General features: G+C 38.7%; 1 protein-coding gene across 1 annotated transcript; it reads right to left on the bottom strand.

Moving 5' to 3' along the window:
* Nucleotides 1-732: 732 nt before the first annotated feature.
* Nucleotides 733-18,538, bottom strand: rsf1b.1 (remodeling and spacing factor 1b, tandem duplicate 1). The gene is made up of 16 exons (XM_038708247.1): nucleotides 18,364-18,538; nucleotides 16,105-16,196; nucleotides 14,820-14,912; nucleotides 13,343-13,548; nucleotides 13,074-13,201; nucleotides 10,315-12,917; nucleotides 8,897-9,181; nucleotides 8,418-8,522; nucleotides 8,255-8,334; nucleotides 7,868-7,922; nucleotides 7,671-7,783; nucleotides 6,811-6,878; nucleotides 6,201-6,414; nucleotides 5,818-6,041; nucleotides 5,417-5,596; nucleotides 733-4,370 (listed from the first exon to the last, which is right to left on the bottom strand). Exons 1-16 carry the CDS (start codon nucleotides 18,515-18,517, stop codon nucleotides 3,820-3,822), a joined length of 5,151 nt encoding a protein of 1,716 aa, XP_038564175.1. The 5' UTR covers nucleotides 18,518-18,538; the 3' UTR covers nucleotides 733-3,819.
* Nucleotides 18,539-20,703: the final 2,165 nt, after the last annotated feature.

Here is a 20,703-nt window from a genome sequence, read left to right as displayed (position 1 = left end):
ATGCTAAACATTTCAATTACTTTTCCTTATATCACTGTCAGCACTAGGATACTCAAAGAGCATTAACATAGTAATACAATGAATCAACATTGTGTGCATGTTAGCAACCAGCTGTTAGCATTTAGCCCAAAGCAACACTGTTAGTGTCTCATTTTAACTTGTTCAAATACCCGTTAATGTCATTCCATCCTCCTATAGCAAATATAAGATGGTGAACAAACTTTCAAAAAATGTTTGTCAATATAACAATACCTAAGATTATAATACTCATTATGAAAAGTTTAGCATGCTGCCATTAGCATTTAGCTCAAAGCAACACTGTGCATATAGCGCTTCATAGGCCCTACAGCCTAACAGAGCCACAAGCATGGCTGTAGCCTCTTAAGTCTTGTTTATACATTTTGAGACTTGCTTAAAGGCAGCTTCATTAGTCAAACAATCATTCATGTTTCCCAGTAAGTGTTAAATACTGTGAAAGCTGTCATTGGAGTCCGGCAAATTTCATCGAAACTAAAGTTAATGTAGCTGTTCATTCTCTAAAAAGGCAAATACAAATCCACATTTTAAAAAAATCATAGCTGTATCGACAAGAAAGTACAGCTTCTACTGTACATATAACATACTATATTCATAGTATAACATTACAACATTGATTTATGTATTTATGCTGGTCAGGAATGGAACAGGCACCTTTGCAGGTTCAGTAAAATCAAAAGTCACGCAAGACAGTGGGACATGAGTCTTGAAACCCATTTTATTATGACAAATGTACAAGATCAGATTCATAAGAAATAACAGTAAAGTTAACAAAAATGTAAGGAGCAGACAAAACACCAACAACCAGTCTACTAGCAACTATACAGTGGACAGGGTGTCTTTCCTCCCAGATTCATCATGAGGTAAATAGGAAACTCTTAACACTTCAGTCATTGGCACTGACTCCCTCCCTTAATCCCATCGCAGCTTTTATTTCTCTCCCCTATCTCTCTCCATTCCTATGCAGGTCTTGCTACAGGTTATTTCATAACCGTGAGATACATATTAATACCTTCTCCTCGTTTCTGTGGAGAATTTAAAACAGGGTTACACACAGCATATAAACATCCACATTCCTTTACTCTGCCTCAACCCACCAGAACACACACTTCTATTATATTTGTAGAATTGGGTTTGCTATATTCTGTCCAACTAATCTAAAAGCTAAATATTGTGTATAGAAGTCTTAGTTTTGTGCACTGCAAGCAGCACATATATATTTTGTCTAGGAAGTCATGTTTGGCCATAGCCAGTATCAAAACGGTATGATAAATAGAGTGGTTTATCCTCTGTGAAGACCATGCTGAGACTAATTTACAAAATATTTTACAAACAGGCCTCATTTCCTCTCTTTAAATCAGATTCAGCTGTCCTAGATTATTTACTATGATAATCTCCCCTCTTTCCCCCGAGCTTCTATAACATGTCTTTAGTAGGTCAGCGCATGCTTACCTATGCAGTTTCACTGCAAATGATGGGATATCCTGTGGCGTCTACTTCACTAGTCCTTCAGCACTAACGCAACAGGTGAAGAGATCCTTAAAACATGCCAAAGTTTTCTGGTTTTGTTACAAAAACTGTTGTGTCAATATTACATCCCTACAAAAGAAAACTATAAGAAACTCATGCAATCCCAAAGAATTGCCCAATATATTTTTCAATGATTAAAAAATGCCTCTAAATATATTACAGCAAAAACTACAGATATACACACAGACTGGTTCCAGCAGAGGTCAGTGAAGTCATTGGTTTGTTTGTTTTTCTGTCCATTTCCCCCATTCAAAAACTGCATCCTGACTATCGGTTCAAAACTACAATTATTCCACTAAGTTGTTTATTTTTTACACTCTTGATCTGGTCTGAGGTCTTAAAAGTTGGCAGTTTACTCCAACTTGATCCGAAAGTCAACTCGAGCTTATGAAAATAGAGAATGTGAATAAAAACATGGTGTGTTGTGTGCAGGAAGATCCAAGGGAGTAGAATAATAAACAAAATTTAAAACAAAAAAAAAAAATAAAGAGGGGTGTTATTGTAGCTTAGTGTTATTTTAGGTAATAAAAGCCACAAGTCTGCAGGTTTTTGAACCTCCTATAAAGGACAATGTACAAAGAAAATAAGACACTTTACATTTCGCTCAAAAGTATAGATATACAAAAAAATACATTATTTAAAAAAAATAAAAAATCACAAATGGTAACATAAATGTAATACGAGGAAACTACATCTCATGATTAAGAGGGACAAGAGTTTTACTGATTTCCCCTCCTCCAAACAAACATTGTACTCAAAACACCAGAGTTCACCACTGATACTGATGGCAGCGCACAGTTCAAATAATTATATATGTATACAATATACAAAACCTATTCTATCATTCGGGGGGGGGGGGGGCTAACAAATGACAGTTGGTTGACTACTTATTAGTCTAGAAGGTTATTAGACAAGATTAAATAGTCTCATGACAGGTTTTATAAAAAACACAAAAGTTTGACATTTTTGGAAATTCGCTTTCTGGAGGAGAAGATTGATACTACCGTCATGTCTCAATGCACTTCTGTCTGTTTGTCAGCTTTGGTAAACACCTCTAAAGCTCACTGACTAACACATTATATCTTATTTGTTAAATACATACAAAACCTGAAGTGTAAAAACATCAATGTGACATTTTACGGAGGATGTTGCGTCTACGAATTTACATTTTTACATAGATTTAACAAATGAGACATAACATGTTAAATTATGCGCCACAGAGGTGTTTGTAGGCGGACTTTGTGGCCCAAAGTATTTATTTGGCTAAAAATATAATGGTAATCAAACCTTTCCTTTAAATGCAGCACATTCATGTTTTCATACGTTAAAAGGTAAAAATAATTGTAACAAGACTGAGAATAGAACAGAACTGAATAGTGATGGACCAGGGCACAGTCCATCGCTGTTGGGCTTTGCACCCACAAACTAGCTGTGCTTCAGTGTGCAGACTAGCTACTGTTAGCATAGCACGTGTTAGCCACAGCAGCTAGAGGCAGACGAAAGAGCAGCTGGTCTTCCTGTGACTGCTGTTTGACAAGTAGAAAGGCGCTACCTAGTGGTATCAAAAGTAAATCAGTCTTTGTGCTAAACTAAGCTGGCTGGCTGGCTGCTGGCTATCAGACATGAGAGTGGTATCAATCATCTCATCTGATTCTCTGCCTCTTATAAATAAGCTCTTTACCTAAAATGTCAAACTATATCTTTAAGGGATAACATAAAAAAAAAAACAAGATTGATTTTTTTAACAGATGCCCAGAACTTAAAATCAATTATGGAATGACTAATTTCATTCAAATAAAATGTTAAAACGTCCCAGTCATTTAGCAATCTTAAACTAGTTTCCACACAAACAATTTCAGTGCCAATTTTCCATCAATGTTGACAAACACAGGAGCTAAAATGTGTAGAAATCTTGAACGAAACGGAGGTTGTGACAGGAGAAATGATTGACACGTTTCTGGAAGAGGTGGTGGTTTGGCAGTGGAGCTGCATGATGTGGATGATTTGTAGGTAAACTGATTATTAACAAACAAATGAGAGTTGATAGTTTGGTGCCCTTATTTGTTGTATAATCCCACAGGGACAGCATTAGACTGGTTATGGGGATCCAGTTCTGACAGTAGCAGAAATTGCTGAGACTCCAGCTCCAGATGACGCAGGTAAAGAGGAAGTGTTGCTGGGGGAGGGAATAATAAAGTTAAGCAATATAAAAATACAATACCACAAAAAATGAAACAGTACACCGTTTTCTTTTTACAAGTCTTCGTTATTGCAGACGTAGTCCACTAGGTCTGTGACTCCTAATAGGTCGTCTTCGTCATCCTCCTGCGCCGCCATCTCCTGGCCAACCAGACCGTTTGGGGCTATGGCGGCAGCTGGCGTGGCACTGATGTTTTTGGGTGGCTCCAGATTTGCGATGAGGCCTGGAGCGGCGGCAGCAGGCCGGCTGATGAGGCCCTCGAGGCTCTTTATCGGGCTCTGTCCGTTGGTGGGTGGCAGCTCCACCGGATTACAGTCCGCAGGGTTTGTTCCTTTTGACTCCTCGTCCCCTTTCTTCTCCTTCAGTTTCTCCTCCTCTTCCTCTTCGTCGTCATCCGAGTCGATGCGATTCACTCGTTTCCGGATGGGCCGATCCTCCTCCGATGAGTCGTCCGAGTCGTCGTCCGAGTCGTCGTCTTCAGAGGCTCTCCTGCGTTTTAGCGCAAGCCGCCTGTGCCGCTGCCGGGAATCTTCCTCTGAGGAGTCGGCTCTCCTCTTTACCCTCCGATCCCTCGAATCCTCCTCAGAGTCTCTGGAGAAACTCGCTGGGGAAAAAAAAAACAAGAGGCACTTTTAGCTGCATGTAGTTCAGCCATAAATACCCTGATATACTAAACAACCGTTTACATTTACTCATTAGGCAGACGCTTTTATTTATGGGAACACTGTGTTTATGCTAATAAACCATTAGCACAGCAACAGCAGGTGCCAGTGATGACAGAAAGATGACTTCTATCCATATTGTAATATTGTATATGCTGACACTGACTCTTGTTCATATATTTTTGTTAAACAGCTGACTGAATCTGAGTCGATGTCATTCTGATCAAATGAAACCTATTAAACCCAAACAAAGAAAAAACACCTGCAGCATTTCGTTCATCTTTGCTGACTGTGACTCACCTCCTCCCTGCATGTGGTGGTCATTTATTATGACAAACAGGAAAGATGCAGTATCGTTTGTGAGAACTCATCGCAGCCTTTTGAGATTTATACTAGTTTAATGTGCAACTATATCTGTATCTAGGCTTTATTTTCTGACCAAAATATACAATGGCACCATCAACATAGCACAACTGCTGCTGAATGTCATAAAATTACATATAAACATGGTTATTTGGGAGTTTCAAGAGGAGCTTTAGTGCAGTTTTACATCTGAGCTGTGGAGATGCTGCTGCTGAAAGTGCATCTGTTCGCCACTTTCTCTCCCGCTGCTGTTAAATGTATAAAGTTGGGTTTCACTAAAAGGCTCTGAACATTTTTAAAAATTATTCTGAACCATCTCTTTGAGGAACAGTACAGACAACTCTGTTAAACCTAACCAAGTCAGCATACACAGCGAAGACAGTGTCTCACACACACCTTTTCTGTTTTATTAAATCACACTTTTTGTGACGACATCGCCATTAGATTAATCGTGCAGCCTTAATCTCAGGTACAAATTCCTGACTGGATTCTAATATACTGTAATTTTGTTAAATATTTGGACGACAAGTGTATTATTATTATTAGCAGCATTGTGGTATCAAATCAAAAGGTCAAAATCCTGGGTCATAGCCAGTTCTTCAAATGTACTGTGTTTCTGACTGACCCTCACTGTCAGAGCTGTCCTGGCGACGTCTGGGTTTCATTTTGGCCCGGTTGGTTTCTGCCTGAGAGCCTTCGGACTCGGATGTCTCGCAGTAGTTCACCTGCTTCTTCTGACTCCGTCGAGACCGCCGTCGACTCATGTCTAGATCACTGTCACTGAACTCACTGGACCCTTCAGTCACTAGGCACACACGCACAAAATAATAAGGCATTACAAATGTGAGGATATTCCACCTTATCAAGGCCAACTTAAAAAGAGTTTAAAGGCACAGACCACATGACCATACAATGAAACAGGTCCTGACCAGAGGAGTGGTTAGACTTTCATGTTATCAGTTATTTTGTAATTATTATTACCCATAATTTTACTCATATACTAACTACTACTACTAATCTATATACCTATTTCATCTTCATCTTCGTCGTCTGTCTCCTCTTCTTCATCATCTGAGTACCCTCTCGGTCTCCGCCGCTTTCTGGAACTTCGTCGTCGCTTCGGCGGCTTCTTGGTCCGCGAATAAGTACGATGCTTACCGCTGCTGTTGCTGCCGAAGTCGCTGTTGTTTGAGTCCGCCTCCGTTTCACCCTCCGTGTCATTTTCAGACACTACAAACTCTTCTTCTGAGCTGCATCCAGCCACGGAAGAATTAACAAATTCATAAATGTAAGGGTACATCTTTCACAGAGTTCAGCATTCAGCTACAAGCTAGCAGGTGTGAGATTAGTTAATTATGCCTAAATGTCACTCTCTGCTGTCAAATGTGGTTTAGTCTTTCTATTCCTACCTTTCAGTGAGGCGAAACTCTTCCTCACTTTCCTCCTCGTCCACGGTGCTGTCGCTGTCCAGGTCGTTTAGTCGCCGGCGTTTTTTCCTGCGCTGACCGGCGGTGGAACGTGGCGGGCGGCCGTTCTCCTTGCCCTCCTCTCCTTGGAGGATGGCGGATATATCTTTTCCTCTGTGGCCTGTGATGTTGGCCATGTCTTTACCCCGACCGGCTCCTGTGAAAAACACCACTCATGAACTTCTCAGCTCTTAAAAAAAAAGGCATTTTGGGAAATAAACTTATTGCTTTTTGGCCAAGAGTTAGATGAAAACTTTCATATCTGTACTCAAAATATGGAGCTAGAGCAAGCAGCCGATTAGCTTAGCTTAGCATAAAGACATTAAATAAAGGGAAACAGTGCGGCTCTGTCAAAAAGTAAAACCTCTAAATCTCATTAATTAACAAATTATATCTCGTTTGTTTAATCCGTACAAAAATCTAGCATGCTAGACTATTTCTTATTGTTGTTTATATGAATTAGTGAGCTTCAGAAATGTTGGTGCTGAGTTTATACTATTTAAATAATTAAAAAATAATTTCCAAAATGACAATTAACTCATATCCCTCCTACCTCCGCCCTCAGCTTCTTTGATGTCTTCCTCAATCGCCTCCTCGATCGCCTCATCGAATTCATCAAATCTGTAAAATGAACATCGACATAGACAAGAGTTCCATTTTATGGGATGTAGATCAGGTCGCGCTTCATCAGTACATCGGCTTTTTTCCTGCAGCTGCCTTTCTCAAATTCTGTGCTGCCTGTACAAAAAGCCGACCACATGCAGCTCTGCCGTCAGTAACTGCTCCAGACTGGCGCTAGGAGAAAAGAAAATGATAGGCTAGCTAATTAGCATTGGCTGCTAACAAAGATGCATTAAATTTATCAGGTGTATAAATATCTAATACTACATTACATTGCGTTTTATTACCACATTGTTATTAGTGTGTTTATATTATATGCTTAATTGGCATTACTTTTCCTCAAGTATGTTGTTCTGTTCCATTTCCATATACACACACACACACATATACTATATACACTGCACGTATACTATATATTTTGACATTATGCATACCTATGTACTAATATTATATATAGTAAAGGCATGGCTTTGGACCAATTGTACATAATGCACAGTATATAGCTTTTTAATGTAATCTCTCTAATTTACCTAAATTAATAATGTTTATTTTGATTTATTTGATTCAAATAGTATCTGTTTTCTAACCTCTTTGTCTCTGTGCTGCTGTAACATTTCCCCGGGGTTCAATAAAGTGTTTTATTTTATAGAGTATACCTTTCTGAATGTTTTTTTTGTAGTCTTAAACTTGCACCAAATCATCTTAACAACCGCAAGAACCACTGAATGTGAAAAGCTTCATACAAACACTCCCCAAAGTAGAGCAATTTATTCATGAAAGTACGTCTCAGACCTGTAGCTGATGGATTTCTTCGCCCTCGTAGACCTTCGACCACAGCTCTTACTCCGCTTTGGTTCTTTCTTCTCTTTGATTATGATCTCTGGCTTTTCCTCCTCTACTTCCACCTGTAAGGAGCGACGGTGTAAGTTACAAACAAAAGCAGGTGAATATTTATCTGGTAAAAATGTGGAACCACACTCTGTACTTACTGAAGGCGTGATGATGTTTTCAACACTGATTCCAACATAAATGAGACGCTCTTTCCTGGAGGAGATGACACACATTAGGAAAGCCAAACATCACATAACTCTAGTGAACACGACCTCTCTGAATGCACGCTTCACCTCAAAGTAAATTAAGTGTTATATAAATCACACCAACCCAAACCAAAATATTCTTCACTATTTGTTGCTGAAACAATAAGTGACAGACATGTTCAAATGTTGTCAGCACCGTAAAGCTTTTACTGTGAAGGAGCTGATATTTGAGTCGACCGAATTATCAAACCATCACAATATAAAGAAATATTGACTTGATTAGGTACAGTAGGTAAACACAGTGGGTGTCAAATCCCTAAAAGGCACCAAACGTCTCACCTTCTCTCAGCCCGTTCCTTCTTTTTCAAAGCAGCGTCGAGATTTTGGAGCTGCTCTTCTAACTTGTCACAAAGAAGCTTCTACAGAGGGGATAAACGTAAAGTTAAACCTATTATGGGTCTTCAAAGGTTTTGCTTTAATCTGCAGTGCTGACAGTACGTACATGCTGACAGGGTGGACAGAACCATTCTCCGTCGGGGATGATCATGAGCGGAGGCCTCAGGCAGGCTGTGTGGTACCCGTTGTCACACGAATCGCACAGCAAAATCTGGAAAGGAGATGATTCAAGATGTTAACTCGATAATTGATTCAGCGTTTACATCACTTTTCTCCTTGGCTCCATCTTCACAGATATGTGGATTTGTTGCTTATCTCTGTCTGATTTGATTGTAAAATGAATATTATGGGATTTGGACAGTTGGTTGAACAAAAACATTTGAAGAAGTCACCTTGAGCTCTGGGAAACTTTACTTTGCAGATTATACAGTAACTTATCTTAGTTTTGTCTTCCGTCTCGTCCACTTCCCTTTCATCTTCCTGTAATTCACCTACTTAACTGCTAATTAATTCTAATAATAAATACTCTTTATTCTAAGTGTTTAAAATACGTTGGTACAGTTATTAGATCCTGTGAGTACCCACCAGCTCCGGGTGATTTGGAAGACCACAATGTTTGCAGGGGTCGTCGTTCGGAGGTAGGTCGTCGTCTGAGGATGTCGAGGAGTCCGAGCTTCGTCTTTCTCGGTTACGATTCCGCCTCTTTCTGCTCCGCTCGACCTTGTAGTCTTCGTCGCTATCGTCCTCTTCCTCGGTCTCCTCCTCCTCGCTGGACTCCTCCTCGCTGTTGTCGTCATCTTCATCTTCGGAGCCTTTCTTTTTGCGACGCGTTCGTGTGTTGGACCAACGATTCCTCCGTCTCTTTCTCCCCTAAAACAAGCACAGCATGTTGACCTTCGACAGAGCAGACTAGTCAAAGGACAGCTCAGAAAATCCTGCATCCTGACATTATTGTTGTTGTAACCTTCCAGTGCGCCCACTAGTTTCAGACCTACAAACTAAGATGTGTAAGTTACGGCTGTCGCTATTTATTCAAAATTTTATCTGAACATGGGAAAATCAATTATATTTGAAATGTGCAGTCTATAAACGCAACGGACCGTTTGAAGTAGTTTGACTCGTGGTCCAGCAGAGGGCAGTGTTGGAATGTATATTTACTCATTACTTTTAAGGCTATTCATGGCCTGGCTCCTGATTATATTTTAGATATTTTAACTCCTTATGAGCCTTCTCATGGTCAAAGATCTTCTGGCAAGGGCCTCTTGTCTACTCCTGGATCCAGACTAAGAATGAAAGGTGACCGAACATTTGCTGTCAGGGCCCCGAGGCTCTGGAACGACTTGCCTGAGGAAATTAGGCTGGCAGGGTCAGCCTCTTCTTTTAAAAACTTACTTTTACCAGAAAGCATTTGCAGATTTTATCTGAGCTGCCAGTCATTTTACTATTGTTGCCCTACCGTTTTTATCACTTTGTTTCCTTGTCTTAGCTTTCCTATGTCCTACTGAACATCTTTGTTATACTCTATTGTGATCCTTGTTCTTTCATTCTGTATCTTATCTCTCCCTGTATCTTATTACCCACGAGGTTATTTTTTGTATTTTGTATGTTTTGTTGTTTCTTTGATAAGTGCTATATAAATAAAGTTTATTATTATTATAACTATTTATAAACATGCAAAGTATTTTATAACTGCTGTAACAGTAAAATCCTGCTTTTACATGAATGCATGATTCATAATAATCAAGTGACATGATGATACTATATATATATATATATAAATATTTAATTAAAGTAAGTTGTTTTGTTTTTTTTACTCCCACCTCTGGAAGAGGGTGCTTGGATTCGTTCAATCTTGCCCTTTTAAAACGTGTAAACAGATGGTTGGGGTTTTTTTTTGTTTTGTTTAAAACATGCATACCTTCTCTTATTAAACATTTACTGCTACCTTCATAAATAATGCTTTGAGAAAGATTTAAATAGTGCAACCCAGAGAGCAATCTTACCTTTGGTTTGGGCTGCCCCTCCTGATCAGCCTTTTTCTCTCTTGGTTTCTTCTGAACAGCCTTCACCACCTCTTCCTCCTCCTCCTCCTCCTCCTCGTCCTCCTTGTCTTTTTCTTTCTCACCCTTATCTTCCTCGCGCTTCCCGGCCGGTGGAACAGCCTGCGATTTCTCCAGCTTCCTGTCATGGATCTCCACCACCTTTGGCGTCGGTCTGGAGATCCTCGGCGATCTTCGAAGACACCTCCCCGTGTTTGTATCAGACTCTGAATCCCCGTGTTTCTCCTCTCTCTGAAGTTCAGCTTTCCTTCGGTGGGCTGGGCGCTTGATTTTCCGTCGGGTGCCCAAATCCTTAGCATCTGACGGAGCTTCTTTCTTTGTTGCAGACTCCTCTTCTTCACTTTGGTTTTTATTTTCCTCTACAGTCGGCTCAGTGCCAGGTTCTTTCGAGTCGCCCGCTTTCTCCGTTTCAGTTGAGGATTTGCTGTCAGGTTCTTTGCTCTCATTTTCCTCCATTTTGGTTGAGGTTTCACTCTCTTTACCTTTGTGCTTCTCCTCCTTTTCCTCTTGCGTTTGAGAGAGTTTATCTGTCGTGGAATCCACTTTACTTTCTTGGAGTTTCTCACTGTCTTTTTTAAGATTTTCATTATCTGTGTCCTTCACATTTTCCTTGTCGGCATCTTTTTTACTTTCAGATGATGGATGCTCTGCCACAATTTTTATAGGCTGTTCTTCAGACGCCTTTTTCTGTTCTGGCTTTTCAGGTGTCTTATCAGTTTCTTCAGGGACGTTTGTCTTCTGAACAACGTTGGATGGCTTATCTTTCCCTTCAGATGCTTCCTTTGCCTTCTTGTGGGCAACTGGGTTCATCTCAGTTTTGTCATCCTCTTGTGGCTTTGTCAGATTGTGTTTAACGGCCACTGCTTCTACCTCCACAGGCCCGGGCGAAGATTCGCTTATCTTGCCAACATCAGGTATCGTTTTGTCACAGTTGACAGTTTTCTTTATATCTTCAGGCTTTTCAGTCTTCTCCATCTTTTCAGCGTTCGTCTCGGCTGCTCTAGCTTTCTCTGAAGTCATCTCTTTACATGATTCTGATTTGTCCAGATTTTTAACAGAAGACTCTGAACTGTCTTTAGCGTTGGATGTTTCTTCTGATTTCTCACTGATTAATAGTTTATCTGCCTTTTTAATGACCTTAGAACTTTCTGAGGCCACTTGGGTCTCCGTATAATCACTGCCTTTTAGTATTTCTGTCTTTTTAATGACAGACGGTGACGTGGCATTTTCAGACTCAGATTTCTTTGCAGGATCTTTGTCTACACACTGTGTCTCCGTTGTTTTGACAACTCCCAGCTTCTCTTTCAGTGCTGAGTTATCAGATTTCTCTTCTTTAGTCTCCGGCGTCGTTTTTTCTTTAGCATTCATATCTGTTAGATTTTCTGTCATCTCTGACGTCTTTGTTTCTTCAGTCTGATTTGACTCTGCAGAGGCTGGCTTTTTCTTCAAATCTTCTGATTCAACTTCTTTGGATTTCACTTTATCGGACTCACCTGTTGTTAACGTTTTATCGGTTTCATTTAATGTGGTCGTCTTGTCTACGGCACCAGACTCCTCTGTATCTGCTGGTTTGGATTCTTTTATTTTTTGATTTTCCTCATGATTAGACGACCTCTCAAGTACATTATTAACGTCTTTCTGTAAAAGTGGCGGTTCAGTTGGTGGCGGGGGAGACTTGTGCGTTTCTTCCTTTTCTTTTGATGCAGTGCTTTCCTTTTCTACCTGCATATCTACATTTTTCTTGTCCAAGTCTGCTTGGTGTGATTTGACTCCCCCTGTGACCTTCTCTACACGACAAGCTTCATCCTTTTCATCTTTCGAACCATCCTCATCTGCGGATGGCGAGTCCTTCTCTCTGGCTTCTACGGATTTACCTGCAGCTGGTTCAGTCGTCTGCTCTTTGTCGGCGGCAGCGTCTTTTAGCGACTCACGCAAATGACTCTGCAGCCCTTTCTCTGATGCCGGCTGAACTTCGCCATTAACATGATCATTTACACTCTGCGCCTTCTTTGCCTGTTCGGGAGTTGAGTCAACTTTAAGAGTTTCCTTGACCTGAGAAGCAGACAGGTTTTGCACTATAATGCCACTATTCTTTTCAAAGTCTTCACTAAACTTCATTCCTCTTTTTTTCAAAGGGATTTTGGCCTGTTGGTCGTTCTTCAGAGCTTGTTGAATCTCCTCTGCGCTGTTCTTCTTGGTCTCCTCGCCCTTTTCTGCCTTTACAGATTTACATGGCACCTCAGAGGCAGGTTCACTTGCTGCTGTGCTGGTTTTAGTGTCCGACACCTCCATCGGCTCTTCTTTGATGTTCTGGGCTTTTGCACTGATACTGAGATCCACAGCCGGCTTTTCTGAACAGAGTTCTGATTCAGTTTTATCTTCAATGATGCCATTCAGCGATGATTTGGCCGCAGACGCTTCTGATTTCAAGCTGTCTTTCGGTGTTACTTTTTCATTATTCTCTGTCTTTGGTGAAACCGGACAGGCAGCCTTGTTGGAGTCTTTGTCGTCTTCATCTGATGTGTCCTCAATCTTTTTAACGTCACCTGTGATGCAAATAAGTAAAAATATCAAATCACTGCTTGTAGATAATAGAAGACAAAGGGTGGGAATCAAGATTCTGATTCGGTTTCAACTTTTAGGGTCATATAACTGTGGGGGGGGGGGGGGGGGGGAAGGTACCAAAAAAAATTCACAAAAACCTCCTTCTGCTTTCTCTTTATCCTCTTCACTGTCAGGTTTGGTTTCCTGTTCTTGCTCTTTTTTTAATAGCGCTGGGTCAATTTGTGTCTTCAGCAGTGCCACAACCTCAGCCAAGTCATTTCTGTCTCTATAGGGAGAAAAGAGTGGATGAATATAACCACTCCCTTTACAGAGCAAATAACAGTACCTGCTTTTATAGAACGAATAAGCATTTCATTTCCAGTTTCACAGCTCCTAACGCATATTTGTTCGATTAAAAATCACTTACTTGACGATGCACTTCCACGATGACCCGTCCAAGTCGTCCTGTTCCTCCACATAAACGCGCACATTGTCGTCTTGATCCAGCTGAAACCAGTACATCTGACCGTCTTTGTCCCGGCCAATCGGCTGCAGCCGCATTTTATCTGCGTCCTCCTCATTGATAGCAGTCTTAAACTTCACGTTTTCATCAAACTGACACTCGCACAAATACTGCAGAAAGAAGACGGTGAGTCAAAAATTCATTCCAAGTGTGGAGTTAAAGAGGCGGTATTATGCTCATTTTCAGGCTCATAATCATTTTTAGGGGTTTTACCAGAACAGGTTTACATGGTTCAATTTTCAAAAAATATCATACTGCACATTGCTGCAGCTCCTCTTTTCACCCTGTGTTGAACGCTTCGTTTTAGCTAACTCAAAATGATCTTTGTTGGGAGTTGCACATGCGCAGTTCCTAGTTAGCCAATCAGAAGCAGAGGAGGGCGGGTCAGTGAGAAGCCAGTAAACTTTGTCATCGTCCCGTCACCCTTTAAATCCCTGACTTTTTTCGCAACCAGAAGCGCCGCCCCCTGCTGGCCGTTCAATAGAATGCAGGTTTATGAGACTTCCGCGTTGGATTCACGTCTCAGACTGGAAGCTTCCCGCTTGGGGTTAACCCTTAAGTTAGCTACAACTACAACCCTGGAACAGCAAAACAGTCTCCCCTCTGCTTCCAGGTTGTTATACACGCATTTGTTGACTTACTGTCATTCAATACCAGGGCTGAAACAATTCCTTAAAAGCACAGATTGTAATATAGTACTTAAATGCATTAACTGGGTTTAGTTTTGAGAAATAATATTATTATAAAGCAACAAAAAGCCAGCTTTTTATAAAAAGGAAACCAATTAGTTGTTCAATTTAAGAGGCCTGTCTAATTTTCTTTACGACTAAAACAATCGATAGTTGCAGCCCTATTTAATACTTAAAAATATCCATCAGGCATAAGGAGACATCAGGCATTACAGTGTTATTAAAAATAGAGCTAGACAAATAAATCAGCCATATTAGCGTATTGCCGATCGTATCATTGCATATGTCAGCTGACAAGAAACTGCAGAGATGCCAAGCTAGGTTTGAGACAAGAGCGCTGACAAGATGATAAGATATGAGTGCTAACATGCCATGGCCTCAGTTTTCGTTCTATCGTGGGAGTTTTTAGGGCACTATTTAGTGGATAAATTTCATACTCAAAAAAAATAGTGGAGAGATAGTTCACTAAACAGTAAATTGGGAGTGATTCAAACACCGCCCTGAATGGAAATCAGCCATCACTAACACTATAAATTACACTTCACTAAAATCACACTGTGCTTTTCCTGCTCTGACAAGTGAAAACACCTTCAGCTACACCTGTGCTTCTTTCTTTAAACTTTGACTAAACCCTTTTTCTTTGAAACCATTCTAAAAGCAAAATCAATAAAAAACAAAAACAGTGAGCTTACTTTAAGTATCCCCGTCTTGCACTCCGCCGACATCTCCTTGTATCCTTTTTGTTCGAGTTCCCATGCCCAGGTGGTGTTGAACTCTTGGCATACCTGCAAGGAAAATGAGAAATATTTAATGTGAAATCCATTACTTATGATTTACTGTTAGACTCGCTCATGCAGACGGCCACATTTTTTCCCGTGAAAAGTTTATTCAAACCTGAATGTAAATGTCTATTTACCTAAAACAACAAGCTGAGATGATGTTGTGGTTCAAACACCATTTCAAATACCTCTCACCAACAATGTGTGGAAAGGGATGGAAAATACCATGAACTTCTGACCTCAACAATAACAAAAAAAAATCTCCCTGACAGCCTCGGCTAAAGCTGAACATTTTAGTTTTCAGCTGTTTCTTCTCTGCAGGCTGAGGAGAAATCAGGACCAATTTCGTAAATGCACCTTTAAGTGTTACAGTAATTATAAGCAGGGTTTTAATGGACAGTCTGAGAGCCTCATGATGGTCTAAATGTAATTGGAAATATTTCTCCACTGGTTGTGAAGCAGCACAAATCAATATTTTTAATATTAGTGGTCGACTGATACAGGTTTTTAATGGCCGATATTTAGAGAGTAGGGCAGCTGGTGGCAGACATATAATGCCGATATCAGAAAGTCGATTATTCCAATTACAAAATAATATACATGTCATGTTAGCCAGTAATGTGTTATTGTAGAATTAATTTTTATTAATTAATGAAATAGGAAAGTACATTGTGTTATGCTGTATATTTCACATCATTCAGCTGCATTATTCTCCACAGTATAACTATAAATATTAAATGCTACCTAGTGATGGTGTTAGATTAGATTTGCTGTCATTTAGTATGATATATCGGCCTCGTGAGTGCAGCGGTACACTACCTGCCCACCACTTATCAGCAGACAGACAAAGTTAGAGACTAGCTGGTATTTTTCTCAGGAATAAAGTAAATATGTGCACTGAATTACACACATGATGTTTGTCGATTTAAAAAGGTAATTTTGCAAGTCAAGAAAAGTCATGGTTTTATCGTAGCTTAGAATTACAGCGTTAACATGTTGATGATAATAAATAATAATAATAAATAATCAATACAGATATAACTTTGTTGGTTTTATTAATTAACTGTGTGTTAGTTTTGTTCTAAATGCTACCAAACAGAAGACTGTATCCATTTTCCAAAAACAAATATTGTTCTATTACATTTTATTACACGTGCATTATGTGAAAAGAACAGCTTAATACAGTTAATAAATTTACCTTTACTAGATATTTCTCCCATCTGTCTGCTGACACTGACTTGCCGATCTTCCTCAGCAACTTGACGTGAAGATCAACCAGCAGCTTTGGAACTGAGGAAACATAAGAAAGACGATGTGAAAAAATAAAAGATTCACACGCCCAAAAAGATTCATTTTAAAGAAATCAGGAAAGTGTTGCTTTCTTTGCAAGTAAATTCAAGTATCACAGGAGCGGAAGTGCAAAAACAGATGCAGAGAAAAGTAACTTTAAAACACCCAATACAATATACATTAAGAGCAACTACTATAAACAAAATGAAGCATGAATAAGAACCAAAGTAAAGATATATATAGTATTTTAGTTTGTATATAAAGTATAGTAAAAAATAACTGTCAAAATAAAGTGGGCAGACAAACTTGCACTTCAGTGAATGGAGTCTGGTGGTAAATTAGTGTCTGCAGACAACAGTTATTGAGCTGCTAGCAGCAAAAGTAACGTGTGGAAAGTGTGCAGAGGGCAGTTTGGTTTATGAGGATAGTGACGACGTGTAATTACACGGTTTCATTTATCAAGGCAGGTTGTGATGATGTTTTAGCTTTCACACTTCACACAAATGAAATGTATCCTTTGTGTAGATTTACATGGCACTGATGACAATTTAACTTTTAAAAACACTTTTTGAACTGATTTACTACTTTAATCTACTGAAATACACTTTGTTTTAAGGTAATATGCTTTCCAATAAATGTATTTTTGCAGGGCTCAAAAGGATACAGTGATTGTGTTTAAATTTTGATTCATTCATTCTGATCCACTCTCTGCTTTGTCCTCCTTTGATCAAGTTCAGCTGTTGTTATCAAAACTGCACATGTCCTGCAAGTGTTTCACAATAAATATCTTGTCAGGAAATTAAGAGAATCTGTCCAAAGAAACACCAGGGGGGCTTTTAATTTGAAACGTATACAGGAAGTTTGAGTTTAATTAACAGTGTAATGTTGTAACAAAAATCTAACAGGTCTAACGGGAAAAGATGAGGAAACAGGGAGGCTTAGTACTAAAATAAGAGCAAAGATGCATTGGAAACATAGAGAATTAAAAATAAAAGGCCTGTCTCTCATATAAGCCTGCTTCAAAATAAAGGCCTTCTGCAGCTTAGGGCACTATTTGAGATTTACGGTAGTAACAAAAATGCAAACTATTCAAAAAAGATCTGACATTGTGCCCCATGATGGCTCGTCAATCCGCAATAGAAAGCAACATTTTTTATTCTAAAATACGTGCACCAGATCTACAGCAGTCCCTGCAAAAACTCTAGTGCTTCTCCAAGATGGCCACTGAAAATAATGTCGGTGGAAGGTCGAGCTACACTACTAATTTAAACAAACAGTGTTAACAGGTTGGTGTTTAAAGCACATTAAGAGGGAGTTGATTTGAACGGAGCAGATGTCAACGCGAGGAGAAAAATATGAGTTAATCAGGAAGACTTCAAAGTCAAGTCAACCATAATAAGCAACTAAAACGGAAGTACAATGATTATGCCTTAACATAAACGTACATACAAGAAGATTGGTCATTACGGTAAAATGTATATGTAAAAGTGTGGAAATAATACATATAGGCTTTAAAATAGTTAATCAATGCACAGTGAATACAGCTGTATGCTATTCAATCGCAGGATCACGTTTTGAGCGTGAAAAAATGTTTTATTTTGAAAGCTTTCACCGGAAATTAATGTTGTTGTTGTTGTTACCGCCGACTTGACAAACTGTGCGAACCACTACATGGCAAAATATTTTAACTGTAAATAAAGTGCACATCGCATGCCCGTCACAGGCAACGACATCTTCACTGATACATTATCAAAATGCACGACGTATTGCATGAATTATCGCCATCTTCACTGGCCCGCAAGCACTACTATCACCACACATCTCTGCCTGTGTTGTGTTACGAGTCTCGTTACAGCGGCAGATAAAGGCTGCTTGGAAAAAATTAAGCCCTATTCAAAAGCTAAAAAGTGAGAGAAAACACCGAGTAATTCGGCATGCTCGCCCGTTAATAATTATTTAAGTAAACATAGATACGTTTTCCACCTCGAACGGCAGCTCTGGGACGCGGTTAACTTGTATTGAAGTAAACAAGAAGGTTAGAAAACCACACAATAACACACGACTAGCTAACGCAGATGCTAGCCTGTTAGCACGGTTACCATTATCTTTAAAGCAATGGTGAAGTCTCTCCTCCTCCCGTTAGCAACTGGGTGTTTTTCTGCCCTACCTGAGGATGTGTCCTGCAGATATCTCTCCAGCTGGGGAAAGGTGAGCTCCGGCAAGTCCAGCAATGCTCCGTACCTCTCCAGGAAGGAGCAAATCACGGCGTAATTCGGACACAAACCGGGGGACGAACTCGCCGTTGCCGCCGAAGCAGCCATCTTTTCCACACCAGTGTCAAGTCAGCCGGAATAAGACAAAGCACTTCCGGTGTTAACAAAATAAAGCGTGGAACAAATCTTTTTAAATCTACAGTTTAAAGTCACAGGACTGCAAATAAAATTCAGGTATTTATTTATTTTCAAATTTTTTTGTTAATTTGTGTGAAGTCAGACAGAAAAAAAAATATTTTGAATAAGAAATCTCAGACACAAATCAAATAATATAAGATTTTCATGTTGAAATTCATGTTGGCACAGCAGCACAGAGGAACGTAAAGAACAAGATACAATAAAAGTAGAATAATTAGCATTTCTTACATAGATGTATAAATAATATACACACTGTATAAAGACTATATACAATCAATATATAATAACAATGACATCTGACGCCAATATACAGAAAAAACATCTGGAAACAGATGAACATATAAAATATGATCTAGTAGATAAAATGAGCTCAATCCTGAACAACTACAACATTAAAATGCTTCTTGCATGTTTATGCATCAGTAATAATAATCCAATTACCCATCCATCCATCCATCCTCAACCGCTTATCCTGCGTACAGGGTCGTGGGGTAATCCAATTATATAATATCTAATATTATAACACGTTTTTTTGCATATTAAATCATTTTACTTATGATGCTTTCAAGTAAAGTTTCCTTAAGTAATAAAACTCACATTCCTTTACTCAAGGCTTTAAATTTTCTTTTTTGTTAATGATTAATTTATTTATCCTGTTTTTAAGTTCACTGCTGTTGTATATCAGTGCACCATTATACATATAAACATTGTAAAATAACTTGTATATTTCTCCCCAGCCCTTTTTTGATTTAAAAAGTCTAATACTGAAATAATAATGTAATATATATAATAATAATAATTATTATTACATATAATTCCTTTAAATACTGACAATTTGCACATTTAACTTAATTACTGTTTTTACTTCTCTTTTCAAATCTGTGGATATATGGATCAAAATTTTTGATCCATATATTCATCTCGTTTTGTTGCAATTTTATAGTGTTCTTAAAAAGACACAGACAATATTGAGTGTTCATGACCACTAGATTAGTGTTTGTTAAGGTTTGACCCAGTATATCGGTTATACATCAATGGATCACAAGCGACAGTAAGAGCTATTTTGTGGATCAGGGACTTTGTCACATTTTCCCAGAAAATGTTTATCTTTATGGATCCTCGAACTACGTGGAAAGAAGAACCTTTTGCCCTTCTTGCAACGCCAGCAGAGGTCAGTGTTGAGAGTAGCTATTTTATTCACTTTAACAGGCATGAACCTAAAATACACTTTATTATTTTATTATTAACTGATTTTAGTGTGTTTCAGATGTGTTTACAGCCTTTAGTTCAACTCACACTCTTTTAATTAATTTCTAGTTGCTAATATAATGAATTATTTATCTACCTATACAGTTGAAATGCAATTTTATCCTTTGGTCAAACCACTTATTGGCCTCAATTTCTGTCAACCTCAGTCAGACTTCAGTTTATGTATTCTGTTAACTGTAATCTCATTTGCAAATATATGTATGCACATATATAAAAAAAATCTGATACCAATATCATATATCTTCAATCTAAGCAAATGTTCTTAATTCATTATTAGTTAGATCTTGTTAAGTTTTTGTATCGTTATTTTATCGAATTGTGTTTTTTAAGCAGGTTGCCATTTGTTTTAAACCCTAATTATTTGATGTTGGAAAGATGGAGGATTTTTTACAAGGTCTGAAATCAATTAAGTTCTGAAATATTTAACTACAGAGCAAGAACTTAATACAAGATTATTAAAAATACGTGATAAAAAATAAATATAAATAAAATAGAATACATGCAACTATACACCTGTATACTAGTAAAAACAGACTTTGTTTAACAGTATATTTTTAAATATAATTTCTATTTATGTATTTAAATTACCCTTAAGAGCCAACATGAGATTAAACACATAAAAAGGGTTGACGTAGTCTTTCCCCTCCCCAACCTATGTGTGATAAATAATATGGTTTCCTTTAAGGTCATAACGTGATTTCTGCTGTGGTTTTTTTTGTGTTTTATTATAAATTATTTAACTTGACGTAACTTCACGCAGTGAAAGAATGAGGACCCACAATGCACCGCGGGAAAGAAAATAACGGCCCAGAAGTCTTTGCGGTAAA

This window comes from Micropterus salmoides, unplaced genomic scaffold (genome assembly GCF_014851395.1).
Source record: "Micropterus salmoides isolate LMB-PRFRI ecotype aquatic unplaced genomic scaffold, ASM1485139v1 Ms_hic_scaffold_9, whole genome shotgun sequence".
Classification (NCBI taxonomy): domain Eukaryota; kingdom Metazoa; phylum Chordata; class Actinopteri; order Centrarchiformes; family Centrarchidae; genus Micropterus; species Micropterus salmoides.
The sequence above is the reverse complement of the archived record's forward strand: the minus strand, read 5'-3'. Positions and strand labels throughout refer to the sequence as shown.

Excerpts from the sequence above, each read along its gene's own strand:
- rsf1b.1 (XM_038708247.1), bottom strand. The coding sequence starts at position 18,517 with ATGGCTGCTTCGGCGGCAACGGCGAGTTCGTCCCCCGGTTTGTGTCCG. Across the intron at positions 8,523-8,896 it reads TTCCAAATCACCCGGAGCTG|ATTTTGCTGTGCGATTCGTG; the intron begins GTGGGTACTCAC and ends TCTCCTTTCCAG. Across the intron at positions 7,923-8,254 it reads AAGGAACGGGCTGAGAGAAG|GAAAGAGCGTCTCATTTATG; the intron begins GTGAGACGTTTG and ends CATCTCCTCCAG.